The 14,027-nt window shown below is 42.1% G+C and overlaps 1 protein-coding gene across 1 annotated transcript; it reads left to right on the top strand.

Moving 5' to 3' along the window:
- Positions 1 to 8,815: 8,815 nt before the first annotated feature.
- LOC108883134 (homeobox protein otx5) lies at positions 8,816 to 13,771 on the top strand. Its single transcript, XM_018676030.2, has 3 exons — positions 8,816 to 9,587; positions 10,654 to 10,805; positions 10,906 to 13,771. Exons 1-3 carry the CDS (start codon positions 9,488 to 9,490, stop codon positions 11,542 to 11,544), a joined length of 891 nt encoding a protein of 296 aa, XP_018531546.1. The 5' UTR covers positions 8,816 to 9,487; the 3' UTR covers positions 11,545 to 13,771.
- Positions 13,772 to 14,027: the final 256 nt, after the last annotated feature.

Below are 14,027 nucleotides of genomic sequence, written 5' to 3'. Positions count from 1 at the left end.
GACAGCGCAGAAATGGACTGACAACTGAAACACAAAGATGCAGGCTCATAGCAAGAAACACCCTGTAAAACCCATAGCTTAGATCAGGGGTACCCGCTTTTACCAGAGGGTGCTAACTGGTGCTAACGTTAGCTAGGTTTGCTAGCTAACGTTAGCACCCACTGGCATCAAACTTTGTTTTTCTTCATCCTTTTAAGAATTGAAACTTATCAACTGCAGCCATTTCCTCTTCTCTTTCTCGTCACAAGCAGCCGACTGACAACTGAACCTTCTTGTTTTTTGGAGTCAGATCAGTTCAAACAACTCGGGACACGACACTGCGACATCTTGAAAACAGCAGAACCTCCACAAAGTCAGACCTGGATCTTCTCCACCGTATGTTAATACAGGGGGTGTATGAGGCCACCGTGGCCGCACACACATGTATTGACGCCCGATTGTGTGACTGCGATGTTTATGCACACACCTTTGTCCATGTGTGTGTTTGTGTGTGTGCCCGCCCCCAGATCTCTGTTACAGCCCGTCCATTGTGAAGGAGAGTGTTGAGCAAGATCCTGACCCACCGACGGGGACTAATCAGACGCATTCCTCGGGATTAAACAGCCAATTAACAATAAGAGAACCATTGTGGCCCTGGCTCCTTGTGCGTCACAGTTAAAGGGTTTTGTGTGTGTGTGTACGTGTCACGGAGAGTGCGCGTGTGTGTGTGTGTGTGCAAGGTGCTTTTTTGTCGTTCAAAAAGACTGTGTGATTTTTCTATCGGCATGCTGCACTTGTGTGAGGTTTTAAATGAAAATGCATGCTTGCGGTTTAAATGTGTGCAACCTCATTCTGTGGCTTGTGTGAGAAGTGATGCATTATGGGTAGTGGGTGCTTCATAGTGGCTGCAAGTCACAAGATATGAGAGTTTATTTTATACTTAATGATGCAAGTTAATCCTGGGTTTGTGAAGGCACCACCAGTGAGTCCACCTGGTGCATTTGTGTGTTGCTGTTGTATATTATGTGTGTGTATGCATGTGTATATAATGTGTGTGTGTGTGTGTGTGTGTGTAGAGTGGGTATATGCATCAGTGTGGCACGTGTCGGAGCGTGGCTGAGGATTAGTGAGGCTCAGGGCCTGTTGCTCCACTTCCATGATTACTACTGCTGTCTACTGCCATATGGGGTGGTGGGGGGTGCAGGTGGGGGGTGGGGGGATGCAAGCTACTGTACCACACTATACAAACACACACACACACACACACACACAGACACACACTCAAACTCAACCCACGTCCACCTAAACCACACACATGAATGAAATCATGCGTGAGCTTTGTTTTAATGAGCTGTGTGTGTGTCCGAGAAAAAACTTCCTTCTCTGCTCAGTCGTCTAATATCAGTAAAATTAACAAGATTATTTTAAAACAGAATCAGAATCATTTATCACAAAGTAAGTTCACGCATATGAGGAGTTTGTCTTGGTGCCAAAACAGTGATAATAAACAAGAAAGTAATAAATAATATAATGATACAGTAAGAAAGATAAGAAGGTAAAAGTAAAAAGTAAGTAGTGTTTTACAGAAAACATAAATATAAATTACACTAGAAATATTGACAATAATAGAATAATATGTTGAGTATAGAAAGAATATTCACTGACTGTTTACTGTAAGACAAGACACTCATTCTGTAATAAATAAATATAAATTAAATTACAGATTTAATGAAGCACCATCCATTTTATATCATATTATTTTTAAATGTCTGGTGTTTTAACTGGACTTTTTATAAATTATGAAGAAAAATTGTTGTAACATGCAGTATAATTATATATCTATATATACAGTAAATAACAGCATCTGAGATTATTTGTTTTCCATTCAGAGGTGAACCTGATTTAATTACAGTCAAGCGTTGGTTTTGTTTTGGGGTTTATAAATATTAGATTTTTAAGTGTTTTGGCTTCCGGTAGCGACCCTCCAAAGATGGCTGCACACGATGAGCAGAAGGGGTTCGGCCAATGTAACAAAATCTGGTAAATAGTATCTCATAAGTCACAGAAGATAAAATATTTCCCTCTCAGGACCAGATACTCTGAGGAGTCGGACAAAGTGGGACGAGGAAGGATGCATTCCCTCTTATTAACCTGCCATCCATTGTTGCATCATGAACGTAATAGATATTTCGCATATTTCCTACTTGTGCTACCCGTGTTACTGGAGGACACCTCTAGAGGGCGCAGCAGAGAGCTCAGAACGTGTAGAGCTACCAAACTGTAAACATGATGATAAATGTTACTATTTTGTCACAGCAGGAAAAGACAGCGTCGTCACATCACATCATACAGATATACATAAGTACAGTAATTCTGAAATTGGTGTATAGCATGGTCCTAAAACCAGGAAGTAAGTTAGCATGTTAGCATGTTAGCTCTTCCTGTTCCCTCGTCCCAAAGTCAGTGTGTTTCTGGTTAAATGTCTGAAATAAGGTCTGTGGTTTTAACACAAGCTCAGGACATTTTCAGGTTTTATTCTCCGACATAAAATGGGTCAGTAAATCCCCCACTCCTGATGTTTGAAGCTTTTACGTGTCTTAAAAAAGGCGGTTGCTAACGAGTGTCTAAATGAGACTACAGAGGTTGTCGGGGACGTTAAGATGAAAACCCATCTACTCACCAGTCCACCTTTACAGCCTCGTTGTGTTTCTACTCACGCTCTTTCAAACTCTCACTAACTTTCTAAGAAGAAAGGCTTTTGTAGAAGAGCTCAGAGCTAAATGAAATGACCAGTTGGAAGCTTAGTGGTGGAGACGTTGACGTCATGTGACCGTGGTGTAGTTGGTTTATAGCCTAACATTAGCTTCTTACTTCTGGAGATTGGATTCAGGCTTCAACCATTGTTGTTGCTGCTAACGTTCATATTACATCTTGTGTACGTTAATTTCTACGAATCCTACATGAACGTCGTCCCGCGCGAGATTTTTTAGCACTTAAATTCAAACAGTCTCGACATGTAACCGCTCATCTTATCGAGGTGTATGAGTATGAGGCCGTGAACAGGTGTTAACTTGCTAAAACCCCCAGACAGTGGTCAACGGGGGGGGGGGCTAAACGATGACACACACATACCCCCCCCACCTGCTGCCGTCTGCAGTGGATTAGAGATCTGTCTACCCTCAGAAGACAGCAGGACACACACATTCACACAGCGGGGGGGTCGGCAGTCTGTGAAATTGATCGAGATGTTGGCCAGACATTATTACAGATGAACTCACACTCTAACCAACCTGAAATTCATCTTTAGCCTGAGTGTAGTTGAGTTAAGAGCTGGTTATTCTCTGATTGTGAATGTTGATCATTGGGTTAATGTTTGGACTGATGGGATAGATGTTTTGGGAGCATTTAATTTAGGTATTGTTATTGTTATATTTTCACGTGCCGTGTTAATAAGCTCGACGCTGATTTGCGTGAAATATAATGGTTGAGGAGTTTTTTTCTCTTAAATGTGGGAAATATGACTTTACTTATTTAAATTATTTTAATCTTAAGAACCATAAATATTTACCTTGATTCTAAAAATGTTGCTGTAGATGAAGCTCGCTCTTTTTGCTGCATATAAAACATATTTAATCATAAAATTGTAATCTAAATATTTTATGTATAAACCTGAATGTTTAAGACTGTATTTACAGTTTCAATCCTGTAGTTAAAGGTATAATACGTACCTTTTTGACATTATGTTTAGAAACAACTAGATCTATGTTATAAACGTTGCTGAGTTGTGTATTTACATTATCCCAATTTTTTCCAACAATTTTTACACTTAAAGAAATCTGTAGTTCCATCTTGTCAATGATGTCACTTCCACTTTACTCGTATGTCAGTGTTGTGGCGATTAGAAGCGTCAAAAACTTTTTTCCCAGTTTTACGCCTCATTTTTAAGATTTACTTTTTAGATTTTGGTCGGTTTTAACTACAAATTTTTCTATTAAACGTCTGGATCTGAAGTTATCAGAGAAACAAGCTGAGCAGACGTCGTGTGACATGCTGTGCCCACCAAACCGCTTTAGAAAAACCCTGATTTTTAACATGAAACTACTTTATTCGCCGTTTTTACTTTTTTAAATCACCGGGTGTGTTTGTTTCGTAGAGGAGGAGACCTCTGTGGATAATTCAGCTCCTGAACGATGAACGCTGAAGGAATCCTGAGCTGCAGCTAGTTCACAACGTCATTTAACTACGTCTTTGACTGACTGCGGCAGAAAATAACTTACAGTGCGTTCAAGTGATAGTGAACTAACCATTACTGTTGAATCTCTTTATATAACCCCTGTAGGTTATATATATATATATATATATATGTTGTATATGTACACTTATGTAGTTCATAATTATATAAGCGTCGATAGCCTGAGTTTATCTTTAGCCTGGACCCATAACAGACAGCTGACAACCCAAATCCTACTACATGGACACACACATGCTTCCGCACACACACACACACACACACACACATTAATGGCGTGTAATGGCGGCCTAACAGCAGGTCCATTTAATGTAACCTGTGTGCAGCGTGGGAGCTCTCAGTTTCATGCGGCCCCATTGTGTTTGGTGTAGATGGAAGAGACACATGGTCTGGCCCTGGACTCACGCAGAGTAAATCCTCACATCACTTTAATGAGGAGTTAACACACACTGACCTCAATACACACACACACACACACACACCACACAGACACCATGTTTTTAGCTGAACGAGTGTAAAAGCAGTGGAGGTGACCTGATAAACGCTTAAAATTCACTTTGAAATTCAAGTGCAGATACTTTAAAAATGTCAAATTAAAGACATCAGCAGGAATCTGTAGGCGAGGTTTGTCCCACTGCCCCTCCCATACTCCCCCCTTCCCCATCTGCCTCCCCCTCTCGCTCTCCTTCCACTTATTTCTGCCTTGTTTTATCACCACACTCCTCTACTCTTCCTTCCCTCCTTCCTTTTCTTCCTTCCACCCCACCCTGTCCGCCCAGTAACGATTTCCACCTCCGACCAGTCCCTGAACGCCTCACGATTCTCTCGAGTCTCAGCCTCTCTCTCTCTCTCTGTCCAACGCCATCCCATAACCCCCACCACCACCGTCACACAGTTACCTTATCAATAACGATCGATCCGGGCCCCTGCAGAACTTGTAAAGGTCCCGGTTCTCCGTCCAACCGTGCAGCAAACGGCGCTCGGTTCTCTCTCCATCCACCCTTCCTCTGTCAATCTGGCCACAAACCCCTCTTTCCTCCCTTTATCCCGAGGTAAGATACTTACTTTTCAGATAAAGCATATTATGATAAATCGGCTGAACTCTGTGCGTGTGTGTGTGTGTGTGTGTGTGTGTGACAGTTACACACATACACACACATAACACTATAAGCACACACAGACATACAAAAACACACACTGTGTATCGAACAACATGATGTCAGAGGTGCTTAACAGCTGGAAAAGTGTGTGTGTGTGTGTTTTTTTTAACGCCGCTCAGTAGCGGCAACATGACAGGAAACGCACACGACAAAGCCTTGTTTAGCAGGGAGGATTCTGGGTAAAATTTTAGCTCCATTTTCTGTGCAGCTACACAGGAATTAAGTTTAAGTTTCTGTCAGTTTAAACTCATTTCTGATCGATTTAACGGTAAAAACAGCTCATTCAAGAGGAAAACTGTGCGTTTGCGATGTTTATCATCATCATCATGAGATGAGGATGGATGAGAGAAATGGCGGAGCATATGGGCGACAAAGTGGTGGATGGAAGTTAAGGTCAACGAGGCGGCGGCGGCGGTGAGGGGGGAAAAAAGAGTTTGGAGAAAATGAAAAACTAAATGAAAAAAATACAATGGCTGTGTTTGCCGGTGGGACGTGTATGCGTGCTTATTTCAAAATAGGATGTTTATGAAATGCTGTGTGTGTGTGTGTGTGTGTGTGTGTGTGTGTGTGTGTAGATTAGATGTACTAAGCCTCTTATGTGCTGGTTGTCCTTAATTTGCTTCTGCTCCGGGTCCTAGTGCGTCCAAACTACCGCTCGTCATCACGGAGCAGTTTCCCCACAAACAACCCAGAAAACATCACATGTCGTGCAACAATGAAATCTTAAAGAGCATTAATATATCGTACTTAGCGTGCCTGTATAATTATACATGTGAGCATAAAGGAAAAAAAACAAGATTAAAGTTTTCAAACTAAATTACTCACCAATCGATTTCCTTAATCCACTGTACAAATCACTTTATATACTCTATAGGAACTGACAGTGTTTTTGAACCTGGGACTTTTCTCTCATGTTTGTTGGTGTAAATGATCGCACAAGATGATTGCACAAGAACAACTTAAATAAACGGCACAACTGTTCTAACTAAAGTTCTTTTTTTGCCACTGACAGATTCAGATTGTTATAAGTGTCTGACAGCATTATGGAGAGGATTCCTACAGAGATAGACCTTTATATTAAAGAGGAGGATCCTTTTTCTTTAACCGGAAACAGACATTTTATCACTGCAAGACTCCATTAAGAAAAACAGGAATTTTACAGAGTAGAACAGTGGAGTGGCTAATTTACCTCATTTGTTAGTTAGTTTGTGTCTTTGTGTGACTTTCAGTGGTGGAAGGAAGTTTTCAGATCCTTTATTAAAGTAAAAATATCACACAATAACACAAACAAACTGAAAACCTCCTGTTTTTCTCAGTGGAGTCTGGTAGTGATAAATAGTGATGTTTCTGGTGAAACAAAAAGGATCCTCCTCTTTAATAAAAAGCTCTGTCTCTGTAGGAATCATATCATAATGTTGTCAGACACTTATAACAATCTGAATCTGTCAGTGGCAAAAACAAGGACTTTAGTGAACGTACTTTGACGTGGACAAATTTGTCTGAATTGTTTTTGTCTCTATCGATCATTTACACCAAAAAACAGGAGAAAATAAGTTTCAAAAATACCAGTTATTCTTCCAGGTTCACAGTGGACCTGTGTCTAAATCACTGTCATTGCTCAGTTACTAAAAAACAACCGTTTTAAACCATATTTTACAATGTGACAATATTTTAAAGGCTCATTCAGAGTTAGAGATGAATGTAAAGGCCTCTTGTATTTATTCATAATGGATCATTCTGGGCTAATTACTTGATTAATTAGGAGCTTTTCAGCTTGTCTTCTCTCATCTTGTTTTCTTGTTCGTAAATAAACATTAAAACATTTTTAAAAACACTGAGGAATCGATTTGTTCATTTTCTGCAACAGACTCTTAAATAAAACTTTACACATAATAAAATAAGAGCAAATGTTTAAATCTGAAAGGTAAATTAGTTCAGAGTCTGGGAGAGGCAGGTGCGTGAAGTGTCGCGCGCGCGCGTGCGTAGCAGCGAGGTGTCGCGCGCATTCTGAGGTCTCTCTCTCTCTCTCTCTCTCTCTCTCTCTCTCTCTTTTCTATTCCCGCCGTTTTTTTTTCTTCTTCTCTCTCAGTTGGGGGTCTCGAGACATTCTTGTCAACAACAAACAAAACAAAACAAAAACAGATCGTACCTGGATGTGGAGCAGGTGAAGCGTCCACTGGAGACACGAGGTATCCAAACGTCAGCACATGAAGGCCTAACACACACACACACACACACACACACACTCGCCCTCGTGCAGCAGGTGAAGACATTTTATTGGACATTTAGGAAACGGTTGAAACTCTCCGGTGAAGTCTCTCTGTCGCTCTGTGTCTTTATATCTCCGCTTTGGCTTTACACAGCCAGATAAACCCCTTATACAGTTTGGGCTTGTAGCTAACATGGGTCTGCGTGTGTGTGTGTGTGTGTGTGTGTGTGTGGATTTTAAACTATAAGAAATCCGATTCAATTAACAAGCGCGAGAGAATCGGCTTTGGACGCAGTGAAATTGTCTCGCCCGCAGCGCGAGGATGGCACAGGAGAGCGGACACACAGCGACACGGTGCTGAAGACAAACATCCACAGAATAACACACCGACATCACAGCGCTCCATGTTTTATTTATGATTAGATTTATTTTAGGTGCAGAGCAGGAGAGCAGCTCACCGCGCTGAGGCCTTCAGGTTTATAGGAAATTAAAGTTAATGTGTCGAATTATCTCAGTGCAAATATTAAATTTACAACAGCTGCATTACTTCATATAATTAAATAAACACCTATTTCCCTGTTATTGTTATTTGTATTGACTGTGTGGTGAATGAATAAAGGATGAATGGGGTGAAGGGAGCATGTTGGGGATCAGAAGGGGATTTAATAGCAGAACAACGCGGTCTTTGTGCCTGTTTTTAATCCGGCCTGTACCCCCTCCACCACCTCCCCTTTATTCTCTTCGCCTCTCTGTTGCTCTACCTCTGCCTCCTCCACACTCCCCATTATTTTAGGAGGCCAATTTTCACAATTGTGCGTAAGAAACAAATTAAAAATGATGTTTAGAAGATGGTTCAAGGCACCAGGACAAGATTCAAATCAAGATTTAAACTTTATCTGTCTTTAACAAACTTTAATTCTGTCTTTATTTCTTTCTTTTTTTAATAAATCTGCATTAATTACACGTCGCTCACATCTAAACACGTGTTTGCTGCTGCTACAAGAGGAAGTTTCTCCAACAAATTCAAAAATAAAAACGAGTTTGCGCAAATTTATCATCATCAAATATCATCGACATATTAAGTTTTACAGGCCCAACATGAATACACAATGACAGCATGTGTGTGGGCGCGCGTCTGAGTGAGCGCGCCCACGTGAGAGAGAGAGAGAGAGAGAGAGAGAGAGAGAGAGAGAGGAGGGAGGGCTCTGGGTGTCTACTTGGGTAAGAAGTTACTTCTAATTAGCCAGTCTCTTCTCGCTCGCCTCACTTGTCCAACCTGCAGCTGATCCACATCCTGTCTTCCTCAGGGACCAGAGACCGTCAGGGGGCCCAGATACTCGTCCCAGCACCCGTCAGGCCACAAAGCGAAAGAACTTTTTTCTTTATTTTGGGAACTGCTGCTGTTTTGGGGGCAACTTTCACATGCGTAATTGCGCACGGTAATTACGCACGACTCGGTTGGAGCGGTTGTGTCATAGTCTCGTTTAGTTCTCCTTCATTTTTTAAGTGCGGGGTCTTAAAACTCAGGGTTGGTTTGAGTTGTTGCTCCTCTTCTTATCTGCACAGAAGAAGCAGAAAATACGATCCGGGTTCTTAAATCTGCTGCATCAGGTTTTTACGCATCACTTTGGCTCCACGGCACAAAGTCAGAGTAAAGACCAGCGAGGAGAAGAAAGAGAGAAAAATCAAAAACAACTAAGTGACAAACAACCCAGGGTAAAAAAAAAAGATAAACAAGAGAGGGAGGGAGTGACAGAGAGAGAGAGAGAGAGAGAGAGAGAGAGAGAGAGAGACACCCCCTGGAGACTAGCTAGGAGACCCGGCCCCCGGTCTGAGAGAAGGAGAGAGAGAGTGAGGGAGTGAGGGAGTGTTTTAAAGCCGGCAGGAGACATGATGTCCTACATTAAGCAACCACATTACGCCGTGAACGGGTTAACGCTGTCCGGCCCGGGCATGGATCTGCTCCACACCGCCGCCGTTGGATACCCCAGTGAGTATTAACTCTACCTGTAAATCTTTATCTAAATCTGTCGTTTATCGCTTTTTATTTTATTTTTGTAGCGAAAATATTTGTTCTGAAACGCTGCAACTGAAACTGTTTTGCGTAAAATGATCAGTAAAAAAGGAAGAAATCTCCTGTTTGTTATTTATTTATTTTAAATTCAGCTGAGTTTTACTTCATGTGCATGAACAGAAGTGTCTGATTCCTCAGGCGTCAGAACATGTGTTCACTTGACCTATAAGTTTAGCGGATTACAGAGTCAAAAAACAATAAATAATGTGTGTGAATAGAAACGCAGCCTGTTCTCACACAGACTTAACATCAGAAACAGACTCCAATCTGTTGCTCTTATCGTCTAACCTATTTAGAAAAATGATGCTCATTGTATTTTAGTGTTTTCTCGTGAATGAATGGGACTTTTCTTATATTGTTTATGACCTGATCAGCATCTGTCATCCTCCTGAGGAAGAGGAGTAAAGTGATGCGGAGGTTTTGGCATCGGTGACAGGAGGCGTGTTAGAGCTCGGCCTTCCTGTCGCAGATTAGAGACGTTTAAAAACCATTTTAAAAATAGATGTGGAGAAACTTTCGTTTCTTTAAAATATAGATTTCGATTCTAACGGTCTCATTTATTAAAGATAAAAACATACGACGTGTTTTGTCATTTTTATTCGATCCAATAAAATGCATCAATCATCGAAAGTTAACGAAACATTTCGTCTTGTATATGAAACATGATGAAAATTATCGCTAATCCGGTAATTTGCAAGAAATTTCGGAAAAAATCGACATTTTCGGACGAAGTAAAGGAGAAACTACAGGTCTTTGTTTTATGATTTGTGCTGCGAGGTTGGAACTAAAATAATTATTTTGTTTATTCACGAACAAAAACTAAAATTTTATTTATAAAAACACAAAAATAATCAGGATATTTTAGTGTGATAATGATTTTTAAATTGTGAAGAATCTTTTAAAAACCAACATCATAAAACTGCGAATAATAATTAATTCAATAATATATATATATATATTTTTTTTTTTTTTTTTTTCGTAGGCACCCCGCGTAAACAGCGTCGGGAGCGCACCACCTTCACACGCGCACAGCTGGACATCCTGGAAGCTCTGTTCGCCAAAACCCGCTACCCAGACATCTTCATGAGGGAGGAGGTGGCCCTGAAGATTAACCTGCCTGAGTCCAGAGTCCAGGTAACACACCACACATCAGTATTTCATTTAGTATTGTGTGTTTTAGGTTTGTCTTTTCAGTTAAACTCTGGTTTTATAACCACCCTCCACCCTGCTCCAGGTCTGGTTCAAGAACCGTCGTGCCAAGTGCCGCCAGCAGCAGCAGCAGAGCACAGGCCAGTCCAAACCACGGCCCCCTAAGAAGAAGGCGTCCCCGGCTCGTGAGGCCAACACAGAGGCCAGTGCCAATCCCACCAACGGACCCTACAGCCCTCCGCCCCCTCCGCCGGGCACCGCCATCACCCCCAGCTCCAGCTCAGCCAGCGCCACGGTGTCCATCTGGAGCCCGGCCTCCATCTCCCCGCTGCCAGACCCCCTGTCTGCCTCCACCACCCCCTGCATGCAGCGCACCACCACCTACCCCATGACCTACACCCAGGCCCCGGCCTACAGCCAGAGCTACGCCGGCTCCTCCTCCTACTTCACCGGCCTGGACTGTAGCTCCTACTTGTCCCCCATGCACCCGCAGCTGTCGGGCACCGGTGGAGCACTGAGCCCCATCACGGCCTCCTCAATGGGGGGCCCCCTCAGCCAGTCCCCCGCCTCGCTCTCCTCGCAGGGCTACACGGCCGCCTCGCTGGGCTTCGGAGCTGTCGACTGTCTAGACTACAAGGACCAAGCTGCCTGGAAGCTCAATTTCAACGCCACTGACTGTCTAGACTACAAAGACCAGAACTCCTGGAAGTTCCAGGTCCTGTAAATAACAGGAAGTGGAGGTGGGGTGCGGTGGGGAGGGAGGTGAGGGGAACTCAAGTTTGCTTTTTGGTGTGTTTTTAGAAGAAGGAAGAGAACTTGGGACTCAGAAATCAATTAGTCATATTTTGACGAACTAATCACGAAAATACGTGTGGAGGCGTCAAACTAATCTGTTGATGCTAGCCTCAGCGATCGCAACAAAGAGACAACAGTAGTGTTTTTAAGTTTTAACAACATAGAAATCAATCAAGGAATGGGCGCATGTGTAAAAGGAACGCAAGATTGCGATATCTTTACGATAAAATCACGACAACAGCTTAAGTTCTCAGAAATTCTTGATTTTAAAAACTACTACTGAGGCTACTTATCACATGCAGAATTCGCCCTTTTTGGCCTCGACTTGGACCAAATTTGAAGCCTTGAAAATCGACGTGTTAAACCCGATGAGATCCCGAGCTTGCTTACGTTTTATTTCTTTCCTCCTAGACTGATTTTTTTTGTCTTGTATTTTCTGTGATGTCTTTTCTTTCATGAAGCTGCTTTTCACCACCGAGCTTTGAGCCAAACAACTTGACTTTGCGATAATCCCACGCAGACAACTAAAAAAAAACAACAAAAAAACAAAGAGGGGTGTCTTCACATTCACAGGGGTGGAAACAGACGGTGGATGATTCCCAGTAGCCTTGTATTGATACCGACCCTCTGCAGCCTGTGGGGGTGATACAAGTGAAGGGGGGGAGGTAGGACTGCAGTACGAACCTGTTGCCTTTGAGCATGGTTGTAATGATCAGCAGAATGGCTTGTACATTGTTAGTTTAATAGGATCACTTCCAGACAATTTGGGCAACAATAGTCACATTGTGGCTCTTGGCAGCCGACTACTCCCCCCTCCTCCCTCCCTCCTTCCCTCCTTCCCCCCTTCCTCCCCCATTCCACCTTGCAGTGTTCGTATGAGGATTGAGGATTGTCGAAGCAATTCTCATCTCATTGTCTTTTTTAAAATTATTTGATTCGGAGAGAAGAGGCTGCACCAGAAAAAGGGAAGGGACTCGGCCGCCATGCAGCCCCCTTCGCCCTCCCCCCCAACATCCTCCCCCCCCCCGTCCCCCTTTGCACAGAGAGTTCGGTGCCTCTCTCAACGTCCAACCTGTAAAGATGTGATGGGTACCACTTTATGTGTTTGATGTATTTTTTTGTATTAGACTTAAACAATATTATAAAATTTGTGAATTCGTCGAAGTAAAAATTGTCGTAATTTGTTTTGAAGTTGATATTATTATCAGTATTATTACTATCATCATTAATATTATGTCTCCAGCTGACACAGACATTGCTAATATTCTTTTTTTTTTTTTTTTTTTGCTGGGTTTTTTGTAAATATTAAAACTTGAAAATGCAATCATGTCTGGTATCAGCGATGTGTTGTTACGCAGGCACTCCACCCAACAGAATCTCTCTTTCTTAACTTTCTAGAAAACTGCCAACTTTTTATTTTTTCTGTTTATATTTTTTTCTGGTTTCTGCTTCTTCTGTTTTTTGTTTTCAAACTCAGGGGTTTATCCAATAAAAGTAGCAGTAATAGGATACAATTCTGTTTATGCTTCCTAATCATTTACTGTACTTTTATCTTTTGCATTACTATAATCTTCTCTGCTTATTTTTCTGACATGAATTATTTTGTATATTTCATTTGTCTCCTGTGTTTGACCAGTCTCACCACTACCATGCTAGATAGCTACGATGTTTCTGAGACATTAAACAACTTCATTAAAACTCATTGCGTTCTGTAAGTCATTGGATCTGAGCATTTAATCACTAAACATTGGCTGTAAGTGTTGAATCAAGGTTGTGCTTTACCTCTGACTGTGTTATCCTTCTATATCGCTGATGGAGTTGGGGAAAAAAAGGGAGTGTTGGACATCCACGGAGAGGAGATCGGGAATCTGTTTCTGGGAGCGGTCCACTAATCCATACAAGAGGTTGAATGGATATAAGGCAGAGATGAGAGGGAGCAGGGCAGAGAGGACAGAAAACAGATTAGAACTAACCATAATACTGAGTCCTAACCACTCCACCGGCCCCAAACTGAAGTACAAGAGATTATTTTTGGATTGCTGAACGTTTCTGTGTGTTCCTGCCACCAGTAGGCCAGAAGGTCAGCTTCCATAGGGTTGTGAAAAGTGCACTGCATGAGGGGTTTTAGGCACGCTATCAGTGCATGGTGTGTTGATGCTTGATATCTAAAGGTGCAAAGGCCTTGAATCACAATAGCTGTGTTTCCGTATAATTGTCAAGTCAAACTGCCGCAAAGTTTTGAAGCTCCTCACCCTATCTCTAAGACTCTCTAAGACTCTCTAAGAGTCGAAACACCTTGAGTTTGGTTGCTTGTATCCACAATCTCATTCTTTTGGTCACTACCAAAAGATCATAACCTTAAGTGAGGGTTGAAACATAGATCGATCGGTAAATCAAAAGCTTCACCTCCCA

This window comes from Lates calcarifer, linkage group LG21 (assembly GCF_001640805.2).
Source record: "Lates calcarifer isolate ASB-BC8 linkage group LG21, TLL_Latcal_v3, whole genome shotgun sequence".
Taxonomy (NCBI): Eukaryota; Metazoa; Chordata; class Actinopteri; family Centropomidae; genus Lates; species Lates calcarifer.
The sequence above is the reverse complement of the archived record's forward strand: the minus strand, read 5'-3'. Positions and strand labels throughout refer to the sequence as shown.